Raw genomic sequence first — 27586 nt, 5'->3', positions numbered from 1 at the left:
TCCCTCTAATAAAAAGCCTATACAATGTAAATACATCTTATTTTTCCATTCAGACTCAAAGCTGTAACAACTGGCCAGAAAGAGAAAGAGCAACATCCTCAACCAGGAATGTCGAGTTGGGAACAAATATTTTTTCATAGCCAGTGCGCTCTGTAGTTACTACTCATGAGCTACATAGTCTGTATTATATTCTGCCATGTCCACTCCTGGAAGTGACAAAAACCAGCACCTTGATTCTGGGAGGAATTTCATGAAAGTTTGGCATCTACATTATGTCATTTTTAAGGAACCAACACAGAACTATCTATGCACATAAGAGGAACACAGCATTGCCTTTCCTGTTAGAGGAAAGCAGATTGGGATATCAGTTTGGTAAGGTAATTTACAAGCCTTGCCATTTCAAAAATATACATTTATATATATAAGTATAATTTGCAGAATTTAGAAGCTACACCTTTGCCAAGTACTGTGCAATCCCTGAAGGAGAGAACAGATTGGAAATTTTATTAGATGGCAATTACAGTAGAATGAACTAGCTGGGGATACATCTTAGGCAACAGTCAGGTAATATCAAGCTTGACAATTTCAGCCCAAGCACAGAGTTTGGAATATAAACAGCATTTAATTGCTTAGGAAATTGGCTGCCTCAGAGAGGAAATCCACTCATGCTCTTTATAATGCTACAAAGCCAGACAGGAGGAGCCAAGGAAACTGTTTCCCTGAAGATAATTTCATTGATATGGGGATATAAAATGCAGTCAAGACCTAAGGTAAAGAAGCCTGGGTCAGAAAGGAGGTAGAAATGCCATCTGAAAATACCTCATTGGATTTTTTTTCTCTGAAAAAAACCTTGCTATTTTACATTTATTACAAACATTTTCCCCATTTTTATATCATACTTGTTTATCCTTACAATTTTCTTTTTGAAAATCAGGTTTATCCGTCAAAATCTGTAGGCCTTCCATATCCTGCTCAATGCTAAAACTATACACATAGTAGATGCTCAGTAAACAAATTCTTTTCTCTGTTTCTTAACTATTTGGATATGTGAACATGTCACATTTTTGGCCAATAGTACTACCAGGCATGACCTCTGGCCAGAAGTTAGGGAAGTGATGTGCACTCACCCATCATTCCAATCACTCCACGAGTATTTGTTGAGCCCTTACCATATATGCTTGGCACTGTGCTAAGCACTGCAGAAAAAGGAAACAGGATACAAGCCTCTGCCTCACATAGTTTACATTTCTTGAGTGATAGAGGCAATTTACAGAACACTCTGTACTTCCACTATTGCAAGTGAGAAGTACAGGGTGCTGTCCCAGTGGAGACAGGCACTCCACCTGGCCAGTAGAGGGGTGAGATAGGGGAATCTTATGGGACCAGGTAACCCTGCATTCAGGGACCACCAGGTTTTCTGAATCAGATGAAACACTGAGTTGTAATTGTATAGTGTCTAAGGCATAAAGCACCAGTGTCTGTTACATTAATACAAATTCTAAAAAAGAAAATTAATGGGCACCCTGCTGATTAAATAGACATTGTTCTGAGACGACTCAACTTAATGAAGACTGACTGGGAAGTGCACACAGTCCAAAGTTTATAGCTTGGCTCTGAGAAAGTGTGAAGGAGCTCAATAACACCATAATTACACTTTATTGGAAACAGTAGCACCAGGCAGATGAGATAATGAATTTCAGTGTGTCTAACACAGACCATCCACCCCTAGAGGAACCCTGTGTTTGGACTGTGGAAGAAAGACATTGATCAGACAGTGAGAAGAGATTATATCCTAATTCACTAAGGATGTCTCCTAGCAAGAGTATTTAAAAGTTTTTGTGTATTCTCCCCCATTTTGAAAACTTCACAAAATCTTTATGTAATGAAATGAAGAGTTTTTCTCTGCATCAGGTGAAGTTTTAACAAAGCTTTGCAAGCAGTGCCCTTGGAATTCCTGGATGTGTCAGGAAATGGGATCAACATTCACAATTTCCAGAGGACTAGACTCTGATTTGTATGCAGAATAGCCTGGTGTCTGCCTGCTCGAGCGGTAAAAGGGTGGGAGTGGTTCCAGCATTTTGCTGAGATGGTTGTCAGTGTTAATGGTTCTAAGGATGTACAGATCAATAATACTATGAGGCAAGTGGAAGTTCCATTAGCTAAAAGCCAGGCTTTCTTCTTAGGACACAGGAGTCTGTTTGTGAATCACTTCTTCAGACATTACTGACCTTCATACAAGGAAAATAGGCCATTTTATTTAGAAACAATTTGCTTAACCCAAAGCAGGAATAATCAGTGCATTTTCATATTGTGCCTGCCCTTAGTTTTTGTATTTTTACAGGTACTAAATATTAGGGAGGTTGTGTGTGTGTGTGTGTGTGTGTGTGTGTGTGTGTTGGAGATAGAAGGGGTTGTTAAATTAACCATGTGTATAACCTTTTATGTTATTCATGATTTGGAGGACAGGTAAGGTATTACCCCTTTTGATGGTTGATTGAGCAGCCAGAAAATGGAGCCTTGTTTAGGGATATCCAATGTGTGTTGAAACAGTGGAATTCTAGGTATGTGGTAGTAGCAATTTTGGCCATCCTGGAATCCCCATTCTCCTTGCATCAGTGTGTGACTGTTTACTGTGAACTATTTCTGGCCATACAAAGGCCAGAAATCAGTAACTGTGTAGACACACCATTGTGGAAACAATGTATCTCTGGATACAGAAATGTTATTGTACAATGTCTTCCTTTTTTTCATTCTCAATACATTGTTTTCCAACTCCTGTTGTTCCCTTACAGACCCAGCCATAATGGGGGTACTCAACCACCCATGTTTTCATATTCATTGTTCACGTTCTGACATTCATCCCATGTGCTGTTCTGAAATTCAGGCCAGATCGCCCTCTGCACACAAATGGGGAGAAAACAACTACTTACCCATTTGATTCCTTTTCCCTTTATTGACTAGACACCAATTTGATTAAAGTTCACCAAGTGCCCCCCTGCTGAGTCCGGGGCTCTGTGCTGCACCCTGGGGTTTGAGATGTGACTGCAGCCTGGGCCCCGCCACTTCGAAGGGTGCTGAAATGGACTGTGGCCTTAAAGTCATGGCTGCCTTAAAAATGTAAAATAAATGTGTGCCAATTATTTTTTTAATTCTTTAATTAATGAGGGAATCAGTAAGAAGATAAAACTGGCTCAAAAAAGAATTTGCTTTATAAATATTTATATTTCCTACTGGACAAAAATTCATTTGCATTGTTATCAACAAGAATTATTGGCATTGTTATCAGTTTTCCACAATATATGCTGTAGCCCTATGACACTGTAAAATAGCCTAGTCAAAGACTATTAAAGGTTCATACCCCTGAGAGTCAGATAACCCAGGGGGCACTGGTGAGCATCCTTCCGTCCATGCCCAGTATCCCATTGAAAGTATCTGCAGTAATCTTTATGCCCATTTCCAAATCTTTGACATTTTTTTCACATTATTTCTTCCATGATAGGGATGACAGATGTTTAAGCAGCTATTCTTTAAATGGGGTGGGGAGTTTGGGGGCAGGGATTCACAGACTCCTAAGAATCATATCAGATCCTTTCAATATTTTCCAATATCTCAGCTGCAACCTTCTATTTCAGTTTTTATTATCTCTTAACTTGGATGAGCTCCTAATCAGTTCTCAATCTTTCATTGAGAAATTTCTTCCAGTGCTTCTCAAACTTTAATGTGCATATGAATTACCTGGAATGGAATGCAGATTCTGAATCAGGCCTGAGTAAGAAGAGGGAGTCCGCATGTTCAACAAGCTCCCACAGGAGACTCATACTTGTGGTCTTTCAATAGCAAAGATTTATCCATAAGCAATTTTTAAATGCCTGCCATGTGCCAGATGCTCAATAAACATGGGAGAGAGGGAAAGGAAGGGAGTTGATGAAGTCTGAAGTAACCAGGAATGAAATGAGATAGGTATGGGTAGGTATATGATAGGTATCTATCATATTTCAGGTAGTGACACTGAAATATGATAGATATTTATCTCACTACTTAGCTCTCACAGAATTAAAAGTGGTTGTTGCCTTCTGAAAAATAAAAATGAGATCAAAAACATTTTTGAGCCATTCAATAAGCTGGTTAATGGCTGGCTGTAGAGGCTGTGCTTCTGTTCAATTATCTACCATCACCTTTAACTTTCCTTGCCAATGGAAATGACCTCCTCAGAGGCCAGAAGAATAAAAGGATCAGCCAGCTAAAGTGCCATAAGAACATTTATCTCTCATAGACAATGTAAAAATATTCTTTATCATGAAGTTAAAATGTTTATTAACAAATGATGTTTCCCAACTTTGAATTTGGACCTTTCTAGTGTTAATCACTGCAAATCTAATAGAAATTGGGTATAATGAAATACACAGGGTGGGGCAAAAGTAGGTTTACATTTGGGTGTATGAGAAAGAGTTTATTCTTGTATTGTTTATTAATTGTTGTGTTATTTTTCCATACAAACAACTATAAATCTACTTTTCTCCTGCCCTGCAGATAGTCTTCAAAGGGAAAAACTCAGAGAAACCAGGAGATTGAAATATTTTTTGGAAGGTTTATTCTCATAAAAGACTCAAAACTAGAGACATACATAAACCAACAATTATTATATAGAGTGACTAATGCTTTAATAGCAGGATATGTAGGGAATTGTGGAAACATACCAAATGGGCACCTAATTCGCCTTAAGGTTATAAAAAAGCTTCTTTTATGAAAGGCACTTTGACTGAATCTGGAGCAAAGAATAACAGCTAGGTGGGCCAGGAGCGTGAGGGCATAGGATGCATGCAAATGCAGGGAGGAATGGCAAGGTGTCTAACAAAAAAGAATGTGACAAAGGAATGGGGGAATGGATGAAAATGCAAGTTGAGGGATAAAACATGTGAGGCAAACTCAGGTGTGACATTGTGAGGACCCTGATTTGAAAACATTGGACAATTATAATGAGAAAATTCTCTGTAGTCACTTCATAATACTGTATCAGTTTCCAGATTCTTACTGTGGAAGGAGCACATCTGCACATTCTGGTTTCTAAACAGCACCCATGTTCAGAGTTATGCCTAAGCATGTTCACAGAAAGTACCTGGAATATTTATAAGTGCATCTGATGTGATTTTTATGAGCACTGTTCATTTCTTCCCACTTGAATAGCTTTAATAATGCTGCAATCTAAATCTAGTTTAAATTAGTTTATATAGTTTTCTGTTTTTCCGTGATCTTTCCACTGAATGCAAAACTGAATTTAGATATTAAAAACAGTTAGTTAGATATTGAAAATGCCTGCTCCCAGTATACCTCTGTAACCATTCAAAGAATTACTGGCTTAATGTTGGTTAATATAAAGTCACTTCTTACATGATATGAGATACTGACAAGATTTACCAATCATGCCTTAACTAATGTTTTTTACATTTAATTTGAATGTCAGTATATCAGTCATACATTGGCCTGCCAGTTTCAGAAATTTTAGAAGTGACAATAAAATTGGGAGTTTTCACAACCAAGTACTTCTTTTAAGCTAATGGAATTCTGTCTACTATGATTTGTTAAAAGATTAGAAAGTCTCTTCCATACTTACTTTTTAAATTGTATATTTCCAATTGCCCAATCCTAAGAATGCTGTTTTTCTTTCTGAAAACTATGAGTTAACTATAATGTGCTTGTGAACTCATGCTCTAAGTCCAAGGATGAAAAATAATAAAGTTTGGTTTTTATACAATTAAAACAAACATATACTTTCTCCCTAAATTAGGATGTTTATGAACTGAGTGATCTCAAGCAAGAGAGAAAAAACTTCTGGTTTGCAAGGAAAAGAAAGATGAAACAGTGTTGCTTTCTCTCCGTGTAAGCTTGATAACAAAAACGAGGGTTTTTTTTCCTCTGTGTTATGTAGAGATAAAAGTCACAGCAAAGGGGAAAAATGGTATATAAAGTCAGTGTTCACTTTTTTTGTTGTTGTTAAGTTTTTTTTTCTGCTGTCTTTTCAGAGGTCCATTCTCCATTCTCCTCACATATATTGGCAGGGAGAGAGGTAGAGAATGTGAGGGAGGCAAAATTCATTCTAACTGTAGCAGTTGTAGTGGATCTCTCAGAAACATGAAACTAAATCATGGGCCCCTCCATTGCCTGAACGTAATGTTAAGTTATATGACGGATTTTATCTTACACAAGCCTCTCCAGCCTGTGAGACGAGATGAAAAACCGCTGTAGCTGGAGTTCACTGAGGGTTGAACTTACACTGAAATTCCAGAGTTAACAAAATTGTATGAGCTGGCTATGATACTGAACAAGTATGTTCTGTGCCTGTGGATTAAGATTTTCAAGAGAATGTGGCTCTTTCACTTGCAGGGTGCCTCATGGGCACTCCCCAGGCCAGTTATCTCCTTTGGCAAAAGTACTAGAGCACAGGGGACAGGTGTTCACAGAAAAAAAGCTTTGATATCCAGTCCACACTGCCTCCCCACAGCAGGGGAGGGCCTGGAAGGGTGGCTGATCAATAGTGCTTTGATAATAGCTGCTTCTGACCTGAGAAGGAGGAGCATGCTCTGCAAACACCGGTTAGGCTGATCCTGCCTTCATGCAGCGTGTGTACCTCTTAAACAAGCAGCAGTCATGGCAATGAAGTTGTAGCTTGTCTGGGAGTGGCCTCTGGGAAAAAAGGTACTCACAGCATTTCTACAGCACTCTACAAAATTCACAAAGTACTCCACAAATGGAGGTTTTGTGTCATGTGTAAAATACAATGGTTGACTCCAAAACATCTGGTGAATAAAATAAAACAAAACTCTTTTACCAAATATGAATCACCCTCTATTTGTTCATCTGAAGTGTATATATGTATATGTATGTATGTGTATATGTGTGTATATGCATGAGTGTTCATATGTAAAAATATAGTATATAAACACTAGATAATAGTACATATTGCATGCATACGCACACATGCAGATTGCATAAGGATGTTTCAGATGTCCCCTAGTGGAGGGAACATAGTAGACACTCAGTATGTGTCAAATGAGTATGAATCTGAATCTTCTGTTCTCATTTTGCTCCTTATTTCTAGAATTCAGACTCTACCCAGTTTACTTGAAAAAAAATGTAGTATATTTTTTCTAAATCACAGTTTCCAGGGCTAGAAAAATACCCATGAAAGACTCTTTCTTTTAAGCTTGCCTGGAAAATATGCAATGAGCCTTCAGCAGTAGGATTGATTAATGTTGTAATAACTGACATATAACTTCCAGTTCTAATTAACTTAATCACCTTCAAACTTGTTTTTTCTCCACCTCCAAGCCATATGCACACAGGTCTGTTCCAGTAACCAATCCGAAACATGCAAGTCTATTTGTTTTCTTTGAAATAAGTTCTATCATATATTTATCAGCTGAACCTCATTCCCCACTCCTACCCCCTCCCACTATGTATACCTTAAACCAGCTCAAATAGATTTTCAATAGCCTTTTTAAGTAAACATCAACTACCCCAGATCCTCCTTCATTGAAAACAAGGAAATATTCTGTTTTTTTCAGCCTAATCAAATATGTTATACTATACCTAAAATGAAATTCGTTTTGAACTGTAGTAAAGCAAGAATTAACTTATTCCTCCTACTACCTAGGGGACAATATCTTATATTACAACTGGTTTTAAAGTAATTTAATCTGTCATCCACAGTTTGACACCAACTCAGCTGATTCTATAAGTCAAAAAACTGGCATCACTGTGTAATATTTCTGATGAAAGAATAAAGAAGTGAAGTGAATGCCGCATAGATTATTAACAGTTTTTTTTGAGCCAGACTTAAGAAAGAGAAATCAGGGTTTAGAGTAAGAATGAAATTGTACAAATTATAAAGAGTGCCCAGAATAGATCTAAAAATGAGCTCATTGAATTGGTGTATGAGAAGGTGAATCTCCTTTTGTTTCTTGTTTGTCTGTGATGCCAGGGGAGTTAGATGGGAAAAGAGAAGCTAAGTGATGATAGATGATTAGTCTCAGGGAAACTAATTTGTCAAATTCTAAAAATGTATCCATTAGGAAGGGCCAGCTCTGTCTTTTGAGAGGAACCAACATAAAGTATATCTTCTTGCCTTGACATGATTTGTACTTGGCGGTTTTCCATTTCCAGATGATAGCAAGTTTTCCGAGGCTATCACAGTGCTACTTTCCTGGATTGAAAGAGGGGAAGTGAATCGGCGTTCTGCAAACCAATTCTATTCCATGGTGCAATCGGCCAACAGCCACGTCCGCCGGCTAATGAATGAAAAAGCTACCCATGAGCAAGAGATGGAAGAAGCCAAGGAGAATTTTAAAAATGCCTTAACTGGAATCCTCACTCAATGTAAGTAAGATTTTGGGGGCCATCTGTCTATTGTGATTTTGCCTTTTCTTTCATATTCATTTTATTTTTTTCATTGGGGGTAAGTAGTTCAATAATTTCCCATTTACTCCATATTGAATGGCAAGCCTCATAACCTATTTCATGTTCTGTGGCAACTTGAAGGAACACGGACCCTGCCCTGAGAGCTTACTTCTCAAGGTGAGCAACATTTCTGTAGCTTTTCCTCAGAACACCCAGCCCGGCCTCCAGGTCAGGGAAGCCAGATGCACCTGTGCCTGCTGGACCCACCACAGTTCACACCACACCCGTGGGCTGTCCACTCCTACCTGCATGTCCTCCTATGCTGATGGTAGTAAGAGACCATGAACACATTATCTTTGGGCTCTGTTTAGGAAGATGGTATGGTCAAAAACACTCCTCCTCGGGATCCTTTATTTGAGGTGAGCTTTTGGCTGTCAACACAGACAACTCAGAAGTAGAGATTTTTTTTTTTTGCAGTATTATTTTTTGTCCTTTCTTTATTTGGAAAGCAAATTGACTTAAGTACTTTACGCTGGTGATTTTTCATGTCCGTATCCTAAATTGATGAAGGGGCATAAATGGGGCTTTTCCATAGAACAACAGTCAGGGTAATTGTCCAAGGCTCTATTTTTTTAAAAGGGCTAATATTTTTTATGGGCACTCTATATGTGCCTGTAACTAATGTCACAGTGGCACCCTTGCTTGGTAATAGCCATTGAATGACACTGTAACGTTATGCTCCATTCGAAACCAAGCTCAGAGTCCCAGACGGGCAGGTGACATGTGCGATTTACGTATTTATTCTGAGAATAAGTGTTATTGTCAATGATATATGTGCCAAAATGCCTAGCACCTCTTTCATTAGTGCAAACCCAAGTGATAATGTCATCTGTTAGCATGGGAAGAGAAAGGAGGATGAAAAACAGGGCTTTTGTGCATAAAAAATATTTTACTGTGACTTTGTTATCAAAAGATCATTTTTGTAGCATCATAAAACATTATCTAAGAAACTCCCAAACCTAAACTATGGTAAGTGACCAGATATCCAGTATGAGACCAGCCTGGTCCACCTGTCTTTATAGAAAAGGAATAGGAAGAACAGAACTGCTCTGTCTCATTCGGGCCCCTCTCAGACCACCTTACCTAGATTCCCCCCAGTCATGAGGAATGGCCTTTTATCCAGCTGTACATATCCAGCAGTTCTGAAGTTAAAGTAACTGGGGATAGGATAAAGAGCACTAATATTGATACCACCTTTCAAAGAAGGGAAGCAAAGAATGGATTAGTGGGTAGAGGAAAGAAAGGGTGAATTAATCACGAAGAAAAGGAGAGAGGGAAAAAAAGCCACACAATTCTAGTAATACCGTTCCTGTAAAGTTATGGCAAAAAGCCAAATATCTGAACAATAGAATGATCACTGGCATCTGTTCTAAATAAATTTCCATTCCTATGCAGTTTATAGCCACACCTGGTAGGGAAGAATAAGCCCTTGACTCTAACAATGAAGACCAAGGCAGCCACGTATTAGAAAAGGGAAGGAATTTATTTTTTGGGGCAGTGTCTATTGAAAGAAGCAACTATTAAAACAAGGCCCCAATCATGTGGCTGAAAGAATGCAATGTGCTTGCCTAGCATGATACAGGTACAAGCTGGCCTGGGTTTGAAATCACTGAGAGCCAGAGAAAGAAGTCTAGTGTGGGGGGTCCAATCCTCAGTGTTTCATTACTGACAGAAGTCAGATTGGAAAATGAGGTGAAATCTGCAGCAACAGTGGATTATATAGTCTTCCTAATGGGGCTGAGCATCTGGCCACAGACAGCACTGAAGCCCAAAGACCTCTTCCCCTGGCCTCTTCCCCTGGAGTGGCACCTTCCCATGGATAACCAAATGGGAATGAGCATCTTTGTAGCCAGGCTGCTTCAGTCACTGGCTGAGAAGGAGAGAATGAAGGGCTGCAGCAGAGCTGGGAATTCTGGGGAGAAACCCCACCTCATGACCCACAGGACTGGAGATTACTCTCATAGCTAACTACATCTTAGGTACCTTAACTGTAAAATATCAAAAATTAACTTCCTGCCTTTAATCTTCAAACTTATCCCTCTTCTGGGTTTTCCTTCCCATTTTAATAAATTCTCAAGAAAAAATCCTGTAATTTTTACAGCTACCATCTCCCACCACCAAACCCCATTGTTTCCACCTTCAAATAGGCCCACTTTCCTTCATTTTAGCTGCCACCGTGCCAGTGCAGGCTGCCTGAACACAATAATATCTGGTGTGTCGGTTAGATACTATGACTGCCTGTGAATCATGGAACACTGTATCTTAAATAAATGGAGTTTTTTCTTCTCACACACAGTAAAATCCAGATTTTGGTATTTGTTAGCACTAGTTCAGTAGTTCAAGGCTGTCAAGTCTGAGGTTTCTATGACATGATTAGGTTTTCCTAGATGGTTGTCTAAGAAGACTGCTCTTGCTCCTGCTATCACATCTTTTTAATAGGCTAGAGTCATATAAGAAAAAGAAGAGGAATTAAAGTTAAAGTTTAGAGCAAGAAAGAAAAACTTACCCTAAGATCCCCAGCAGACTTTCATTTATGTCTAACTGTGCAGAATTATTACATGTGGCCTCGCCTATGCACAAGGAAAATGGGAAATATACTTTTTTGGCTGTGCTCTTTGATCTCCAGAATAAAATTAGAGTTCTCACAGTAAGGGGGAAGAGGTGAATGGCTACCGGGAGGCATTTGACAGTTTTTGCCATACATACAGGAGTGGGCAAAAGTAGATTTACAGTTGTGAGGATGTAAAGCACAGTGTTTATTCTTGTATTATTATTTTTTCTTGTATTATATATTTTCCATACAAATAACTGTAAACCTACTTTTTCCCACCCCTGTAGTTGCTCCCCTTCCACTTTTATCCCTGGTCAGGCCACTTTTCACACATCATCTGATATAATTCATATCCTGTCTTCCTCACTTAAACGCCTAAGTGGCTTCCTATTTCACTCTCTCTAGTTTAAAAAACTCTCCATGCCTGCTTCTCCAACGTCAGATTTTTCTGACTCACTGTGTGTCATTCTTTCTGCTGAGTGCTTCAATGCTGCCTCACAACTCCAAGCCCTTGCATATCTGTTCCCTGTGTCTGGTGTGCTCTTCCACCCACTCTGCATGCTTGAATCCTTCTCCTTTAGATCTTGGCTGAAAGGTCACTCCTTTAGAGAGGCCTTTTCTGATCCACTCTTTTCTAGTAGGTTCACCATCACTACATCTGATTAGGTCCTTTGGAGCACTTATCAAAATGTGTAATAATTTAGTGGCATATCTGCTATTGATAATTATAACAAGTATCAAAAAGGAAATTACATGTCTCTTTATTCATCAAAATGTATCAAGTGTCTGGAACATAGAAATGCAACAACTATTTGGTGGTGAGTGAGTGAATGAGTGAGTAGATTGCGGGGACGGGGGGTGGTGGTGGCGGGGAGGTAGGGCAGAAAGCAGAAAGCAGGCATGAAAACTGAAATTGGAGTCTCCAGGGATGCAAGAAGCAGTTTGACTTTGGTGTTAGAACTATCTGCAAATAATGAGGTTTCAACTTGCATGTGTAATCAGGCAAATCATAAAAAGAGCTCACTAGCTATGCTTTCATTGGAAATTGCTATACTTTACCAGACACTTGGTAGTAGGCTAGGGGATATGAGGAGAGTTGGAGTGGAAGAGTCAACAGAAAAATTCATTTTACGTTACCCAATTGTAGCTAACTGTCCAACAACCTTCCCATTTCTCATATTCCTATTACTATTTAGGAGATCCCACGTGGCCCTGTAATTTGATTCTAGGAAATATTTGTCAGCCAGCAGATGTCAACAAAGATTATAAAAATTCTAGCTGATCTTGACAGACTTCCATGCTGGCTAAGGGGACACATCCCTGCCATGGAGTGCCTGAGCAGCCTTCCAGTGAGTTCTTGCTAGCCAAGCCCCTTTAGGACAGCTTGAAGATGGGAGACACCTTAAGTGTGCACCTGCACTGGAACAAAGCCTGTGAAGTAGAACAGGAAGACTGCGTGTCTCTCTGAGCAATCTCTGAATGTTTCATTCTTTTCTATGCACTTTTATAAAGCTGGCTACTCCCCAGATGCAAAGGGGAACCAAATCCTAACATTCATCATAAAAATCTTAGGTAGGTGCTCATTTCATCATCCTTTGAATTTTAATATCTTTCATGTCATGTCTGGTGGAGTTATGTTTATTTGTCTCAGCCATATTTTTTTCTTTCTCCAGCTCAGTTCAGTGTGGTAGGGTGACTTTGGTATTGGTGCAGAGAGTTGCCTTTAAAACAGTAACTGCTGAAGTCCACAGTGATTGACATACTCGCTATACTTGCCAAAAGCAGAACCAGTCATACCCCCATTTATCTGCATTATATCCCTGGCAAACATCATAGGAATCATACTTTGTTTTTCGCATTTGGAGTTAGGTTAGGATTGTTAAGCATCAAAATTTGAGAATGGCATCTCAGCTTTCTTTCTCCCAAGTGGCTAGAAATCTCCTGGTTATTCAGAAGTAGTCCCGAGTGTTCCCTCCACATAAAAGATCCCACAGTGTGAGTTCCCTTCTCCATACCCTCCCAAGGCAGCCTCCCCATCAGAGAGCCTAGGGAAGAGGTGTCAAATTCATTTTCCCTGGGGGCCCCATCAGCCTTGAGGTTGCCTTCAAAGGGGTGAATGTAATCTCAACTCCCTCACAGTTAAGGAGTAGTTACATTTTTACAGTCCTAAAATTATTTTGGCCCCTTGATAGCAACCACATGGCTGATGTGGACCCCAGTGAAAATGAGTTTGACACCACTGGCCCAGGGTGTGGGGCACTTGTTCTGAGGCAGCTTGGAAGCAGGTACATTACTGACCTGTCTTGTTACAGCAAGTGTGGCTGGCCTGGTGTCCTAAAGAGAGGGCTCATTTAACAACTTCCAGGAAATGTCAGATACATTGCAAAGTTCCAAACACAGTAAAAGTGTGGGTCCCTACTTAGAATTTGCTGGAAATAGCAAATTGGTTGAGCAAGAGAAGGGAATTTCATTAAGCAATAGTCCATTAAGCTGGATTAGATGCCCCTTTCTCCTTACCTTGCTTGTCATATTTGTCCTGCTTTCATATTTGAGCAAGTAGCATTTGCTCGAAAGGAAACAAAATTAAGATCCATTACTAATAACATCAAGAAAAAATGTGATTTATTTCAAGGTCTATATCAAAGCTCAACAGTTGCTTTCCACCTTTATTGGTGTTGTGTTCTACCAACATTTGTTTAAGTTCTGACCTTTTCTCGTGTCTCTGGCCTTCACCCCAGGATCAGCTATTACATATATTCAAATAGACATCGATTCCATCTGAGCTTTGGAGTAACACATCAAGGGGCAGCAGCTGAACCCAACCAAGAGTTTGGGGGAGTATAGCATTTGTTTACTTCTCTTTGGAATTGTTTTCTATTTCTAACCATGGTTGTATAGTTATCCAAGATGTTAGATGAGAACATCATCTATCCTGGTATGGAATCTGGGACTTTCTCTTTTTTCCTGGGCCAGCTGGGTAGTTGTCATTTGCTAGACATATAACAGAGAAGAAAATAATTCCAGAGTATACATATGAATCATCTTATTCATATGTTGTCATACCCTTATATCATCCTTGTCTCATGTTTATGTCATTTCTTAAACTGTCCATTGGCAGAAACTCCTTCAGGTTTCCCAACTTGGGTTTTGGGTTTTGGGTTTTGATCTCATTTTCAAAAAATGTGTACTTCATAGGAACTCCTCATAGGTCTGCCCACTTTCAGTTTTTCAGTTGTGAGCAAAGCTTATCATTTCAAAGTTCAGAGAGTTGTTTATAAAGTATAGGAAGCAGTACCACAGCATTCAATTGTTAATATGCGTGCCAAGATGATCAGTTGTGCATGCCTTCTTACAACACACATCGAATGAAAATTTAAATGTTCCATGATATTCCTACTTTGGTACTTTGCCAACATGCTTCCTGGTAAGAGAGAAGAGAGAGAAGGGAACAAAGTGGGGAAAGACAAACAGGAAAGCAGATGGCAATGGAAAATTGTTTATTAATATTAATTTTAGAATACATGCCACAAATATAATGAACTGGAATGAGAAGTAGAAATTGTAGAATGTCTAGACAGGATCTTAGGGACTCCTTGGCTTCAACCCTTCATTCTACAGAGGCGGAAACTGAGGCTGAGGGAGCAGACATGCTAGGCCTCTGTCATTTAGCAATTTAGGAACAGATTAGAACCCAAAACTGTTGGCTCCTTGTACTGTTTTCTTTCTACTACCATGTATTTTTGTGTGAGAAAAATGATCAGAGGAAGATATTCTAACTGGAAATGTATAGTTCACAGGTGGGGTTGAAGAAGTGTGCTGGCATCACACTGAGCATAAATGCTGTTATTCTGTTAGAAGATGAAGCATTTGCCTCTTGTACAACCCACCATCCCCGCTGCCAGAATTCAAGCCCAGTTCCTATCGCACTTCCCCTCGGACACCTTTTTGGTCTTATAACTGATAACCATCTCCCTCTGACCTGCCTTCTGCAGCACCTGCTAATACTGTCTGCTTGAGCATTTAGTTATTCTCTAAGCATAAGGTTTTTGTTTATTGGTTTTTATTTCCTCTGGTAGGATTTCAGGCTAAATAGAGACAGAGGCCACTTACTGTTTTCATTTCCCACCTCACTGCACCACTCCCAAGTCTGGCATAATTCTTGTAAAGCACCTTAGTACAAATACTGGTTGTTAATCAGACATCATAGATGGAAATGACAGCAGTATTGGAAATTGAGCTGGTACCTAATAACTACAAAACATATTCTAAATGTTGGTTTTTTGAGTAAACCATGACCTCAACTGGCTTTGTGTTATTATACCATTCCTCCTAAAGTAGAATACATAGAATGTACTTTGGTTTAGACGTTTACATTAGTAGTATTATAGTTACTAATATTATTTTAGCCTGGAGATTGGGAAGGTTAGAACTATCATGCAAATTTACTTTATCCATTTATGATAGGGATTGGCATCAACCTCATCTTAGACCTTGAAAATAGCAAATAGTGGAGAGACTTTTGATTAGGCATGAAGAGATCTTGATTCTAATCCCAGCTCTGTCATTAATTAGCCAGGTGACTTTAAAAGTCTTTCAAGCTTGTTTTTTCATCTCGATAGTGACAGGGTTTATCCATTCTCCTAAGTTCCCTTACCACTCTGAAAATTCTGCAGTTATCATTATCAACACTCCCACCCTTTAATGTCTTTGAATACCTACACACAAGTGTGGGCTGGCTCCCAGCCATGATGTCAAATGCTCCCGAGCTGCTCACAGAACAGAGGATCAGCCACGCACATGTCCTGGTTCTGCCTGGCTGCGGAGGTTATATCTTCTGGACAGCCCTGTGAATTTTAAGCTGCATATTAATCCTGAGAGCATGTGGGACACCTGCAGGTGCTGCCAGCTGGCCACAAGTCTTGTTAGAGAGGCTGCACCTACTCCTGACCATCCCCTCTGTCATATCCTCATCTCTTCTCCTGATTAAAATCATAAAAGCCTCAGGCATTTGAATGAATGATGAAATTCATCCACAAATATTTATTGGGTTCCTATTAAGTGTCAGATACTGTGCTAAGTACGGCAGTGACATAAGAGGGCTTTCTGATCTCCATGTGCTTCCTGACCCCCTTTCAGGCAGATTGGTGTCCTCATCCACATTTCTTCTGCCTAAAAAGCTCTTCCTGAAATCACTTACATCTTAAGAACATCTCAGCTAAACATTTTATTTCCACCAGGGGAAATTTGGCTCCTATGTCCCTGCTGTGGAAAAAGAATTTTTATGAAGTGTTATAATGTTTTTCAGTGTCTGTGGTCATTGCTAGCATTCATTCATCCATGGGACAAACATCCCCTAACTGCTTTAGCAACTCAACAGGTTTTCTATTTCTTCTGAAGATCATATTGCCAATGTTTTAAGTGCTGGGAGCATAATTTTTATTAAAAATACCTCTTTGCTCTCAGGAAATAAATGTCCAGAGAAAATACTTTCTTTATAAAAACTGCCAAATCCAGGAAGAACGTGGAATTTTCTGTTTCCCAGGATACCACAGCTGGAAGTAAAAAGTTACTTAAGGCAGAGATGATGTGTTCTTGACTCTGTGCAACTGAGGAATACAACTTAATGTTCATGCTCAAACAAAAGAAATCTGTGCCCAGAGAGAATGATGATGGAAAAGTAGCCACAGATAAGTGAGAGCATTTCTATTCAAAGAGACAGACTGCTTAAGTATCGAGACACCTTCTCTATCAGCATAGTAGTTGTGACCCTCAAAGTCAAAAAACGTATTTACCATTTTCCTTTGCAGAAAGTTTGCAGGCCCTGTTGTTCAGGATCGCAGGATTGTCAAGCCCATCCCCCAGGCCCTGGGATCTGAACAGACGGAGGCTTTCCTCAGGCCTCACAGCTAGAGTTGGAGCTGTGAGTTGACAGCATAGGCTTCTGGACTCTCCCTTCCCTCTCACATGAAAGAGCTTGCAATCTCCCAAGCATTTTCTGGGCCCCACCTCTTTAAGTTTCTTCTGCTGGGGCTTCCTATTCAACAACAGTGATAATTGGGCAGAATGGATTTTAGATTAAAGTATGTGCTCAGACCCTCAGTACACTTTTGGAGAGGGGTAAATGCAGGTCCTTGATCAATCACAGCATCAAATGTTTGGCTTTGTGGTAGAAAATTCCATTTACCTTAAAGTGATGGCCTTCCCCACCTTCTTTGGCACTCCCCACAAGCTCTCTTACCATACTTACTGTGATTCAATCATGTACAGTTTCCCCCATCCAAAAATAGTGTTCCTAGGAAGGCTTTTGTAAGCTCTAATGGCATAAAATGAAGGCACAATTATCATTAATTTATATGGAAAAATTTTTTAGGGTTTCCAAACCCCCAAAATAACCTACCAAATCATATTAAATACACTTACTTACATCTACTTTTACACTAAGTGTAACACTGTTACAAACTCTTAGGCTCTTTTTCTTATTATGTCATGGGATACATCTTGCTACAAGATGAACAAAATAAATCTAAAAGCACAGATGCTCACAGATACAGTTCAGAGCTCTGGGGCTTGAGGCTAAGAGGCCAAATGTGGTTTCCAAGGAAGGAGCTTAATGGGTCTACTGCTGATGCTGGGTGTGCACGCTGCCTCTATATTGGCTGCTGCAAAACAAATACTGAGCAGTATTTTTGCTTTTCTTTCATAAAAGCAAAAATCCTCTTCAGATTTCTCTTGATTAGGAAAAGAGATATTGATATTAGGTCTTTCATAAAAGTGAAGTTTCATAATACAAACTTTCAAATAGCAGGGGTTACTTGTATATGGTTATGTGCCCCCCACCCTGCAGGGCTGTGGGGGCCAGAAGTGTTTTTTGGATCTTTTTATCCCCAGTATCTAGTACAATGTCTGGCTCGTTACACTTCACAGTGTTCATAAGGCTTTGGCCTATAGTATAAATACACATACAAATTTGTGGTTGCCAGAGGCAGAGGGTAGGGGTGGGGAAAATGAGTAATAGGGGACCAAAAGGTATAAACTTCCAGTTAGAAGTAAGTCCTGCATTGGCCGTGTGGCTTGGTTGGAGCATCATCCTGTACACTAAAAGATTGACATTTGATTCCCTGTCAGTGCACATGCCGTATTTTTCAGACTATAAGATGCACCCCCACCCCCACAAAATTGGGGAGGAATAATGGTTGTTAATGCTGCTGTTGAGTTCTGTTTAGGTTTACATTGGTGAAATATTATGTTATTTATGTTATTAAATATTTTACCACATTTTTTGCTTCAAAAATTTTTCCCCATTTTCCTCCTCTAAAACATAGCTATGTCTTATGGCTTGAAAAATATGGTACCTAGTTTGCAGGTTCAATCCCTGGTCAGGGCACATACAGGAGGCAACTAGTCAATGTCTCTCTTATATCAATGCTTCTCTCTCCTCTCTCTTTCCCTTCCTCTTTCTCTAAAATTCAATAAAAGCATATCCTCAGGTGAGTATTTTAAAAAGAGAGAGAGGGAGAGAAAGAAAGTGATACCAAAAGCCAGGTCTCTCCCTTCCTGCTGGATAATCACCCTTACCAAGGAGTCAACTGCTGATGAAAGGGGGACTGGGAGAGCCTGCAGACTGTTGCTGTGTTTTATGGTGGAACTGCCAATGCAGATTAGCTCTGGTGCAGGGAATGCTGTCCTGCAACTCATGCCATTCTTATCTATCAGGAATGGCAAAAAATAAATGTTTGATTACCAACTATGGATAAGGGGATAGGAAAACAATTTGAAAAACACTCAGTGGGTATAAAATTGGAGGGCAGTCTAGCTGTCAAAAATTAAAAATTCAGATATTCTATCTATCCTTTCCACTGCTAAGAATTTTTTATAGAGCTATTTATGTAAGACTGTCAGGAGGTACATCTGAGGATGTTCATTGCAACCTTATTAATATACATATGAATAAATTTCCATGATATGTTAACTGAAAAAAGAAAGGTGCAGCACAGTGTATATAATATTAGCATTTTTTGTAAGTGAAAAACAGGTTACACATAGAAAAATATATACTGTGTATATCCGCACAACATTTTCTCTGGATGAATGCACTAGAATCTGCAAATTACCTTTAAAGAGATAAATTTGGTGGGTGGCAGTCAGGATGGAAAAGTAGACATTACTTTTCATTTTACTCCTCTTTTCTTATATATGTGTGTTATTTTAATTAGTCAGTAAGGACAACCTAGGCAGGAGGATTTATTGGATTTAAAAAGCCTAATAAATGCAATATATTGTAAGAAACTATTAAAATGATAATATTCTAATGGATTTTTGTTGTTAATTTCCAAAATATTCTAATATATGCATTAATAAGGGGATCTGCAATCCCTTAAACTACCCTGGGGTTTATACAAAGCTTAAGAAGTCACTGTCTGTCTAATATCTTTCCATTTATTTGAACAATATCACCATTTCCTGCTTGTTTGAAATTTGCTAAAAAGACATCCTATTTCCTTTTTTATAATTTCATCAGTGTGTTTCTCTTTCTTTCTATCCCCACCCCATTCCCCAGAAGAACCAAATCTCTGTCCTCATCTAGTAAGGAAGTTCAGAAAGGGCCCTATTGGGCCTCAGGTGTAAAATGGCTGAAATGGAGTCACAATGTCATGCAGTGTTCATTTTACTCATCTCAAGACACAACCCCAGAATGCCCTTTTTTCCTCCTCAACTTGAAATTCCAGTCAATGCCTCCTTAACGTATGGCTTTGACCATATTAATTCTCTGTTTCCTGGGCTTCCTGCCAGGCAGACTTGCAGGCTCCTCTGAGCTCAGGACTCAGAGCCGCCTGAGTGAATGAGCAGAACTACCTCTGGGAGTCTCTCATAGCAGCTTCCTCTTACCGTGTCCCTGTCCTGTTTGACACTAACTGCTCCTCCCTCTGGCTTTGTCTGGCTCCTCTGGGTGTCCTGAGAGCCCAAATCACTTACTACCTTCCCTCCATTATAATTCTTGAATCCTGGGCCAAGGCCCATCAGTTCCACCCAGCTTTTAGTATTTAAAAACAACAGTAACAAGCTACGGTAGAGGAGGTCTGCTATTTCATTTGTTATATGCCTTTGAAAATCTCTTATGAGCTATTCATAGATAATTTAGAAAAAAATGTTATCCCTTAAAGGAAAATGAAATTTCCTCTGAACCCTACAGTGTTAAGGCTGTATCATGAGCCCAAATAGCATTAAAAACAAAAATTAAGCTTGGAAGACCTGTTCAAGGTGCTCTATTTAAGCAGGCCTACTGCTGGTAAGGACTTAATCGGTTTCTCCAGTTATTTGGGACACTGAATGGATTTAAGACTCTTTCACAGCTGTTTAGCTGGAACAAAAGATGCAGGAAGTTCAGGAACGTTGAGAAAGAATGTAGTCAGGAGGACATGAAGGACAAAGGGCTATGTTTGTGTTCTTTGGAGGAACCTGACCTTTCTCTCCACTGCTTCTAATGCTTTTTTGTCCAGAGCTCAAAATTCAGGAGTGTTGTACAGCCTAGAAATCTGAGGTTTTATGCTGGATGTCCCATTCCTTCCCAGGAAGCTTGTTTAAATTGTTCTATTTCTGGATAAATGGAGTCATGTTCTGAGCTTTCCTTCCTTGAGGAGACTGAAGACAAATTCTTCTCAAGATCATTTATTAAGTTCTCTTTCAAGTAAGGAGTATGTGCTGAACTCAGCAGATGTCCAAACATTTTGGGGGTGGTGGAAGGTACTGAAAAAAGTTTTAAAATTACCTGGCCTTATGGATTTTTTTTTGAAATTTTGAGGAATATATACCTATATGTGTGTATGTTATATGTATGCATGCGGGTGTATTTGTTTCCTTGCGCACGTATAAGATAGTGAATAAACAACCACTAGTGGAATGTTAAATTTATTAAGCAAGGAGGCTGTTAGTCTGGGGTAGTCCTAAAGCTGTGGTGGACCAGGTAGGCAAACCAAAATCTAATCCTATCAATACCTGAGGATAACACAGTTGAAACCTAAGGATAACCAATCACAAACAGCCAATTAGGCTTTAAGCTATGGCTAATCCATAATTCCCTTGTTTTCCTTCTGTCTCTTCTCTATAAAAGCCTCTCTCCAGCTCCTGCCATTGGAGTGTTCTGAATCACTTCCAGTTTGGCACTGTCTGCTTTTAATCAATTTTTGCTGAAATTAACTCTTTAAACTTTTAATATGCCTCAGTTTATCTTTTAAGAAGAGGTTTGTAAGCATAAAGAGTGATGACCGATTTTATCACAGCTCTGTTTACCCTTCCATTATGTTCACTGCTACCTGCTGGGTGTCTAAGCAAGACTCTATTACAACATCTAAGACTGACATTCAAGCATATTTTTGAAGAGTCAATCACTTAATTTATTTTATGATTCTCAAGTAACCTAATTTAGTCTAAGTACTTAAAGCATAGAATTAGGAGAGAAAGATTTGTAAAGCGTAAAGGGCAAATTTAAACTTTCTGACTGAAGGCTTCTGTTGATAACACTTCCGGAATGGTAAGCATGCTAACTGCTGTAGGCTCGAGTGGGCTGCCAGCCAGTACCCTGGAGACCACTAGTGGTGGTGAAGGCACTGGTGGGGGGTCGATCTGAATTTGTTCTGCCTGTAGCACAACTTCCTATAAACTACATTTTTCAGTGAATGCCAGTGCCATTTGTCTACTATTTACCTCTTCTCTGAGCTGTTAGGTGGAATTTTAAATATACCATTTAGTCAGTAACTGCTTGTAGCTTCATTATATATAGAAGCAGTAGAATGAATTACACTGGAGAAGTGTAATAGTGACTGGTAGTGTTCATGGACATGTTTTTGGTTTTCACTGCTGGAGACAATGAAGAGTATATGGTCTTTACCTGTGACATTAATTATATGGTCATCCCATTTATGATTTTACAAATACGCTGTCTTTGAATCACATTCATTAGTGCACAAGCGCTGAGGTGGCTTTTCCCTAGTGATGATGAATTCATGCTGATCCAAGCACTCTTTCTGAGTCTTTCGTGTGCCCAAGAACTTTCATTTGCAGGTCAAAAGTAAACTTGGCCATAGAAATACCATGAGAGTATTTTTTAAACCTAAGTTGAATTACACAGTTTTTGTTTTGTTTTGTTTTAATTTGTTACTATGTGGGGGAAAGTATAAAACTTAATAAGGAATTAAGTATACAATTGATCACATTTAGTTTTGCTTTTAATTCATTTCCCTACTGAAAAGAATACAAATACATGAAATTGAGATTGGCCAGAATATTTAAGACATAGCTTTTTGAGTTCTGACTTCTTTCTTAACCCCAGTGTATATTTCAGCTCCATGTGGATGACCTTCAGGCATCTCAGATTCAGCATGTCCAATAGCAAAGTCCTGATCTTCTTTCTGAGACCTTCACCTGTACTCATCTTCTTGGTATCTGATGTACTTCTCAAGCTGGAGTTTTCCTGGTCTCCTTCCTCTCCTCTCTCATAGGAAGTCAACCACACTTGTGTCCTATCAATTTGCCCTGTCAAATGATTCCTTGCTTCTTCTACTCCAGTGTTCTGCCTTAATTCAAGCCTCATCACTTCTCCCAAGCAAATTCTACCCAGATCTGCCTCCTCTGGCCTACAATGTAAAATTCACAATCTGGCTTGGTGTACATGGTTCTTCCTTATTCATTCTTACACAGCATGAACCCCATCCCCACCACCTGTGTTCACATGAAGTTCTTTTTACATTCCTTGGCAGCCTTTGAAATGGCAACCCTGCCTTCTCAGCTGAGCGAGTATTAAATCACTGTTTAAAAACTGGCAAAATGTGGCCTTTGTTGCATGTGCCCTCTGACCCCACCTACTGAGTTTGTCCCCATAGGTGACATCCATACCTCTCTAGAATAGGGTAATTATCTGCTTGTTTTTCTCTCTAGAGATTATAATCTCACCAAGGGCAAGGGCTTGTATTCATATATTTCTAGCAATCAGTCAAGTGTCTGGTAACCAGTAGGATCTCAGATGTTTGCTGAATAAATGAGTGAGTAAATAAGTGAACTGAACTTATGCCCTGGGATATGGTAACAGCATGTTCTAAGCAACTGAGGCACTTTACCTCAAACAGGGACTAGCTGCAATAGTGCATGACTTGAGTAAATATTAGGGGGTCCAATTTTACTCCTGAACGTGTGCGGTTTTGGCCATCTGGTCTTTCTTCTCAGTGCTTTCTCTTCTGCACTACTCAACATGCATCCCTGCTCTTTCTCACCTCTGCCCACCCTACCCTCATATACATACAACACAAATTTTCTCCTTAGTGTATCTCCTTTATTAATAGCCTTCCCTGACTGATGGCAGAAGTTTGACCTTCACCACCCAAATTGTCAGCCTCAATCCTTGCTGTCCTTCCCCTCAGGCCTGGTCTCAGGACACCACAGTTCTTATTCTTCTAAATGATGCCCATCGAAGAGCTCTGCTGTTAAAAGCAATGGGGCCCATTATTCTCTAAAAATCTCACAATCACTGTCACCTCTATCCCTGCCAGATAATCTGACAGTGGGGTCCAGCACAGCACTGTGGGCTGACTGCCCTGTGTTGCCCATTCAGAAGGCAGCTTGAAGTCCCCTGTGAACCCAGTCTGCATGTAGACAAAACAACAGGAAGCCTGGGTGGCCGGCTGGGCTGCACTGTGCTTCTCCTCCAGCTGTGCTGCTGATCCCAGGGTTTGGTGGTCAGGTGAAAGGCAGCCCTCAGAACAGCTAGGCCTGACTAGTCTGGCAGTCTTACTTCCTCCAGGTGAGTTGATGAGAGGGAAGCCACTAGCACTCAAGGAGAGTGTGAGATAAGCTGATGACAAATCCTCCTATTAAAATTGAGTGCAATAAATTCATTGTGTGACATGATGATAAAGTTTGATAAATAAGGAGGTTTCGAGGTGTGATTCTCTTGAGATAGAAAACAGTTAAACATAAAAGCCCCTGTGAAAACTACCCATAGATTGAGAAGTAGCTTCTTATTAGCATTATAAGATATTTACAGCATGGGGAGTGAATGGATCTGCTTTCTTCCAGTGCTCCATCACACATTTGTTTATTTTGTGAGCTTATTTTTTAAAATCATGGCACCATATTTTGTTCTTCTGTGCAGATTATCCTATCACTCTTTGACATTCTTTGGACACCTGGAAGATTTGGAAGAGCTTTGACATCCTTTTTTAATAATAGAGCCTTGGAAATCACTTAAGAAGAATTTATATTTGATAGAGTGTTAGCATCTATGAGAAAGAAGCTAATTTTAACTGTGTGCCTTTCTAACTAATATTTAGAAGCTTGTATTTAATCATATGGTTACTTCAGTGATATAAATTCCTTAATCCCATGCTTACTAGACCTATAACAGTTTAATCAAGACTGAATCTGCAGTTGGTTGGCCCTACCCCTAACATTTACTACCAAGAGCCCATCCCTTTCTCTATATAGCTTTGGTCACAACCCCCAACATTTATCATTCCTATAGCACAATGCCTGCAAGCCACAGAAGTTCTAAACAAAGTCAAAGTGATAGTGTTGGAACGTTAAGGGGTTTGGGAGCCTGTGGGAGGGAAGCCTTATGAACGAGAAAATGGAATAACAGAGAGTGGTACATGGTCCTGATGAACTATGGAGGGTGTCACATGGTGTCAGAATAAGATCTGCATGCCAGTGCTGCAGGTGCAGTGAACCTTGGTCTATCTTGACTTGGGACAGTGGCTCCACTTCCCTGCCAGAGGACTGGAGGGCTGGGTGTACGGTGTGCAACATGGGGAAGAAAAAGGAGCCATGGAGTAAAAATAGCCTTGAGATTGAGGGAAGATATGACACAACTACTCATTGCCCCAAGTTAGAACTTGGACATGGTAATGTCTTCAGAGGGCTATGTGTGACTCCTTGAGATGGAGACCAGAAGAGAAAAAGATCTATGTTTGGCTCTTCCTCATTCAGCCCAACTTCACTTCTGAGATGCCAACCAAGGCACTGCATTGTCTGTATATCTACATCTGTGTGCCAATGCCAGTGCCCATATGAACGATAGATACAGGCATATAGATAAACTAAGTCACATTGTTAAACAAGGTAAAGAATGCTTGAGTGCAGATGTCCATAAACTATTCCCAGCGTATTTAGAATTTGTTTTAACCTGAGGTTGTGGAGACAGACTTGAAGAGAGACATCCCCAACCTTGCTAAAATGTAAGTACAAAAAGGCACACATTGGATGGATATTGATGATGTTATTTCTACTGTGACATCATCCATAGACTCCTAGTGTCTTTGCTTTGCTTCCCTAAAGTGATCACAACATAAATTACTTGTCTTGTTTGACTTCCTTGTTCACCAAAGTTGAGCAGATTGTGGCCGTTTTCAACGCTTCTACCAGACAAAAAGCTTGGGACCATTTCTCGAAAGCTCAGCGCAAGAACATAGACATTTGGCGAAAGCATTCTGAGGTTGGTGATTTTATTATTACTTTTTAAACACCATCACACAGCTGGATTGGCAGAGAATAGTGTGGCTGCAGCCGTTACGGTTTTCGTTACAGTGGGCAGTCATCTTGCCATTGTCCTGTCTCATTGTCACCTCCAAGTCCAGCTCAGTTTTGTTCCTCACCCAGGAAAGCAGCTGACTTCGTGCTTAGAAGGCAGAGTGCTTTTCTCCCTGGAAAGAGAGAAAAGAATATCTTCTATTCATAGTAAAGAGCTCAGAAATAAACCAAGACACTTTGCCTAATGATTATGAAATAAAATATAATAGAAAACAGAAAACTAGCTTTTAGTAAATATAGAGGATTTTTTTATTTGGGGGGTTACTATTCTACAACATAATGATAACACTTTGTTCTTTGGGCTAGGAATGGCAAGTGTGCCTTTCGTGCCACATTTTCTCATCATTAGCAATGCCTCAGTCTCCTGTGCTAGCCTGTAAATTATATCATACCTCTCTTAGAACAAAATTCCTCAGGGGAGTGAACAGCCAGGCTGGCCAAGTCTACCCTTCTGCATCAATGCATGTGTGAAGTGTGAGTATTAACCCCAAGTAAAGAGTCCAGAACTGGACGTTCTTTGCCACCTAGAAGGGCCAGAATGTGTCATTAGTCATTGGTCGTCAGCTGTTATTTTTAACTCCACAGTGTAGTATACGCTTTGAACCTGTGACTTAAAAGTAAGTATACTGTCTTTGTTTGCTTCTTCTTTAAATGAGAGAATGTTTTTCATGTGGATGCCTCTCCATCTCTAGCATGTTGCTATCAAAGTTCTCTAAATGACATTCCCCTCTTTCAAAATTCCAAACTTATAGAAGGTAAGGTTTATTTATTTAATGATTTTGGCTCACACTTGTAAAATAAGTGTTTTACATAGAGTTTGAAGAACCACAAAGTACCGTGATATAAATCATTTGGGTAGCATTTTAAGTGCCCATTAACTAATGCTAAATTACAGTTGAATTCCAATGGCACTAGATATAATATCCACATGAATACCAAATGAATTCTTTATTATCACTGTTATTATGGTGAATACCGAATGACTTCACAATAATGGGACACTTAAAGTGCTAGTGCAATTTATTGTTAAAAAGGACATTTTTTATTTTGTTCACAAATGCCTAAGAACGTGGTTGGTGAGTGATGAGTTCTGTCCCTCTGTTCAGGATTATGAGTGAGGAGGAAGTGGGATTTCTCTTTAATTTTTCAGAAGCCAGAAAAACAAAGTATGCTTCCTTAGTGCTCCCCAGACACTGAATCCAGACCAGAGTCAAGGTTGATTTTCAGGAGGAAAGAGCCCTTATTAATTACCAAATTTACAAATTGCAGGTTATGAAATAAACTAGAATCTACACACTATGATTCAGAATTTGGAATAATCTATGAATTGTTTATTTTTTTCTTCATGTAAAAACCAAATGTGATTAAAAGAAATATAAGGGGGATCCAAAAAACAGAATTTATTTTTTCAAAATTGTGTATTTATTTTTATGTGTTTAAACTTCAGCCACCATCTCCACTTGATGCAGTACACCTATCGAGACTTGATTCCACTGCTCAAAACAGTTTGGAACTCATCGATCTTGATGCTTCTTAGTGCTTCTGCTGTCTTTTGTTTCACCCCTTCCTCAGCCATATTGGCAAAATGTTTCCCTTTGAGGACTTTTTTCACCAAGGGAAACAAAAAAAAAGTAACTCAGAGCAAGATCAGGTGAATAGGCAGGCTGGGGCATGGAGGTCATGCTGTTTTTGGTGAAAAACTGCTGAAAGCCACCCATCATGAAATGGGAAAATGCCTTGAAAGAGTCTTCAAAAAAAATTCACTGAAGCCAAACACAGCCTCTCACAACATTGCCAGCTAGTACACTGATACAGATGGGTTCCTAGAACACTCACCTAGTAGGGGAAGCCTGTACTATGAGGGTCCCGCCCTCCAGAAGATAATTACGTTTTGGGGGGATCACCCCTCAGAGAGGCAAGGGACATGACAGTGAGTAAACCTGTGCATAAAAAGGCTGTCCTTAGTAGGTGAGTGTCAGCAAATAGCAGTTACTGATTTAAATCACA

The 27586-nt window shown here is 39.6% G+C and overlaps 1 protein-coding gene across 1 annotated transcript in view; it reads left to right on the top strand.

Moving 5' to 3' along the window:
• The window catches only part of ENOX1 (ecto-NOX disulfide-thiol exchanger 1), a 282243-nt gene that overhangs the window by 107741 nt on the left and 146916 nt on the right, over positions 1 to 27586 (top strand). Inside the window, exons 7-8 of the mRNA XM_028526797.2 lie at positions 8161 to 8373; positions 25378 to 25484. Of these exons, the coding sequence (XP_028382598.2) occupies positions 8161 to 8373; positions 25378 to 25484 (320 nt within the window). The remainder of the gene's footprint in view (positions 1 to 8160; positions 8374 to 25377; positions 25485 to 27586) is intronic.

The sequence above is a fragment of the Phyllostomus discolor genome, chromosome 11 (assembly GCF_004126475.2).
Source record: "Phyllostomus discolor isolate MPI-MPIP mPhyDis1 chromosome 11, mPhyDis1.pri.v3, whole genome shotgun sequence".
Lineage (NCBI taxonomy): Eukaryota > Metazoa > Chordata > Mammalia > Chiroptera > Phyllostomidae > Phyllostomus > Phyllostomus discolor.
This window is presented reverse-complemented; position numbering and strand designations above follow the sequence as displayed.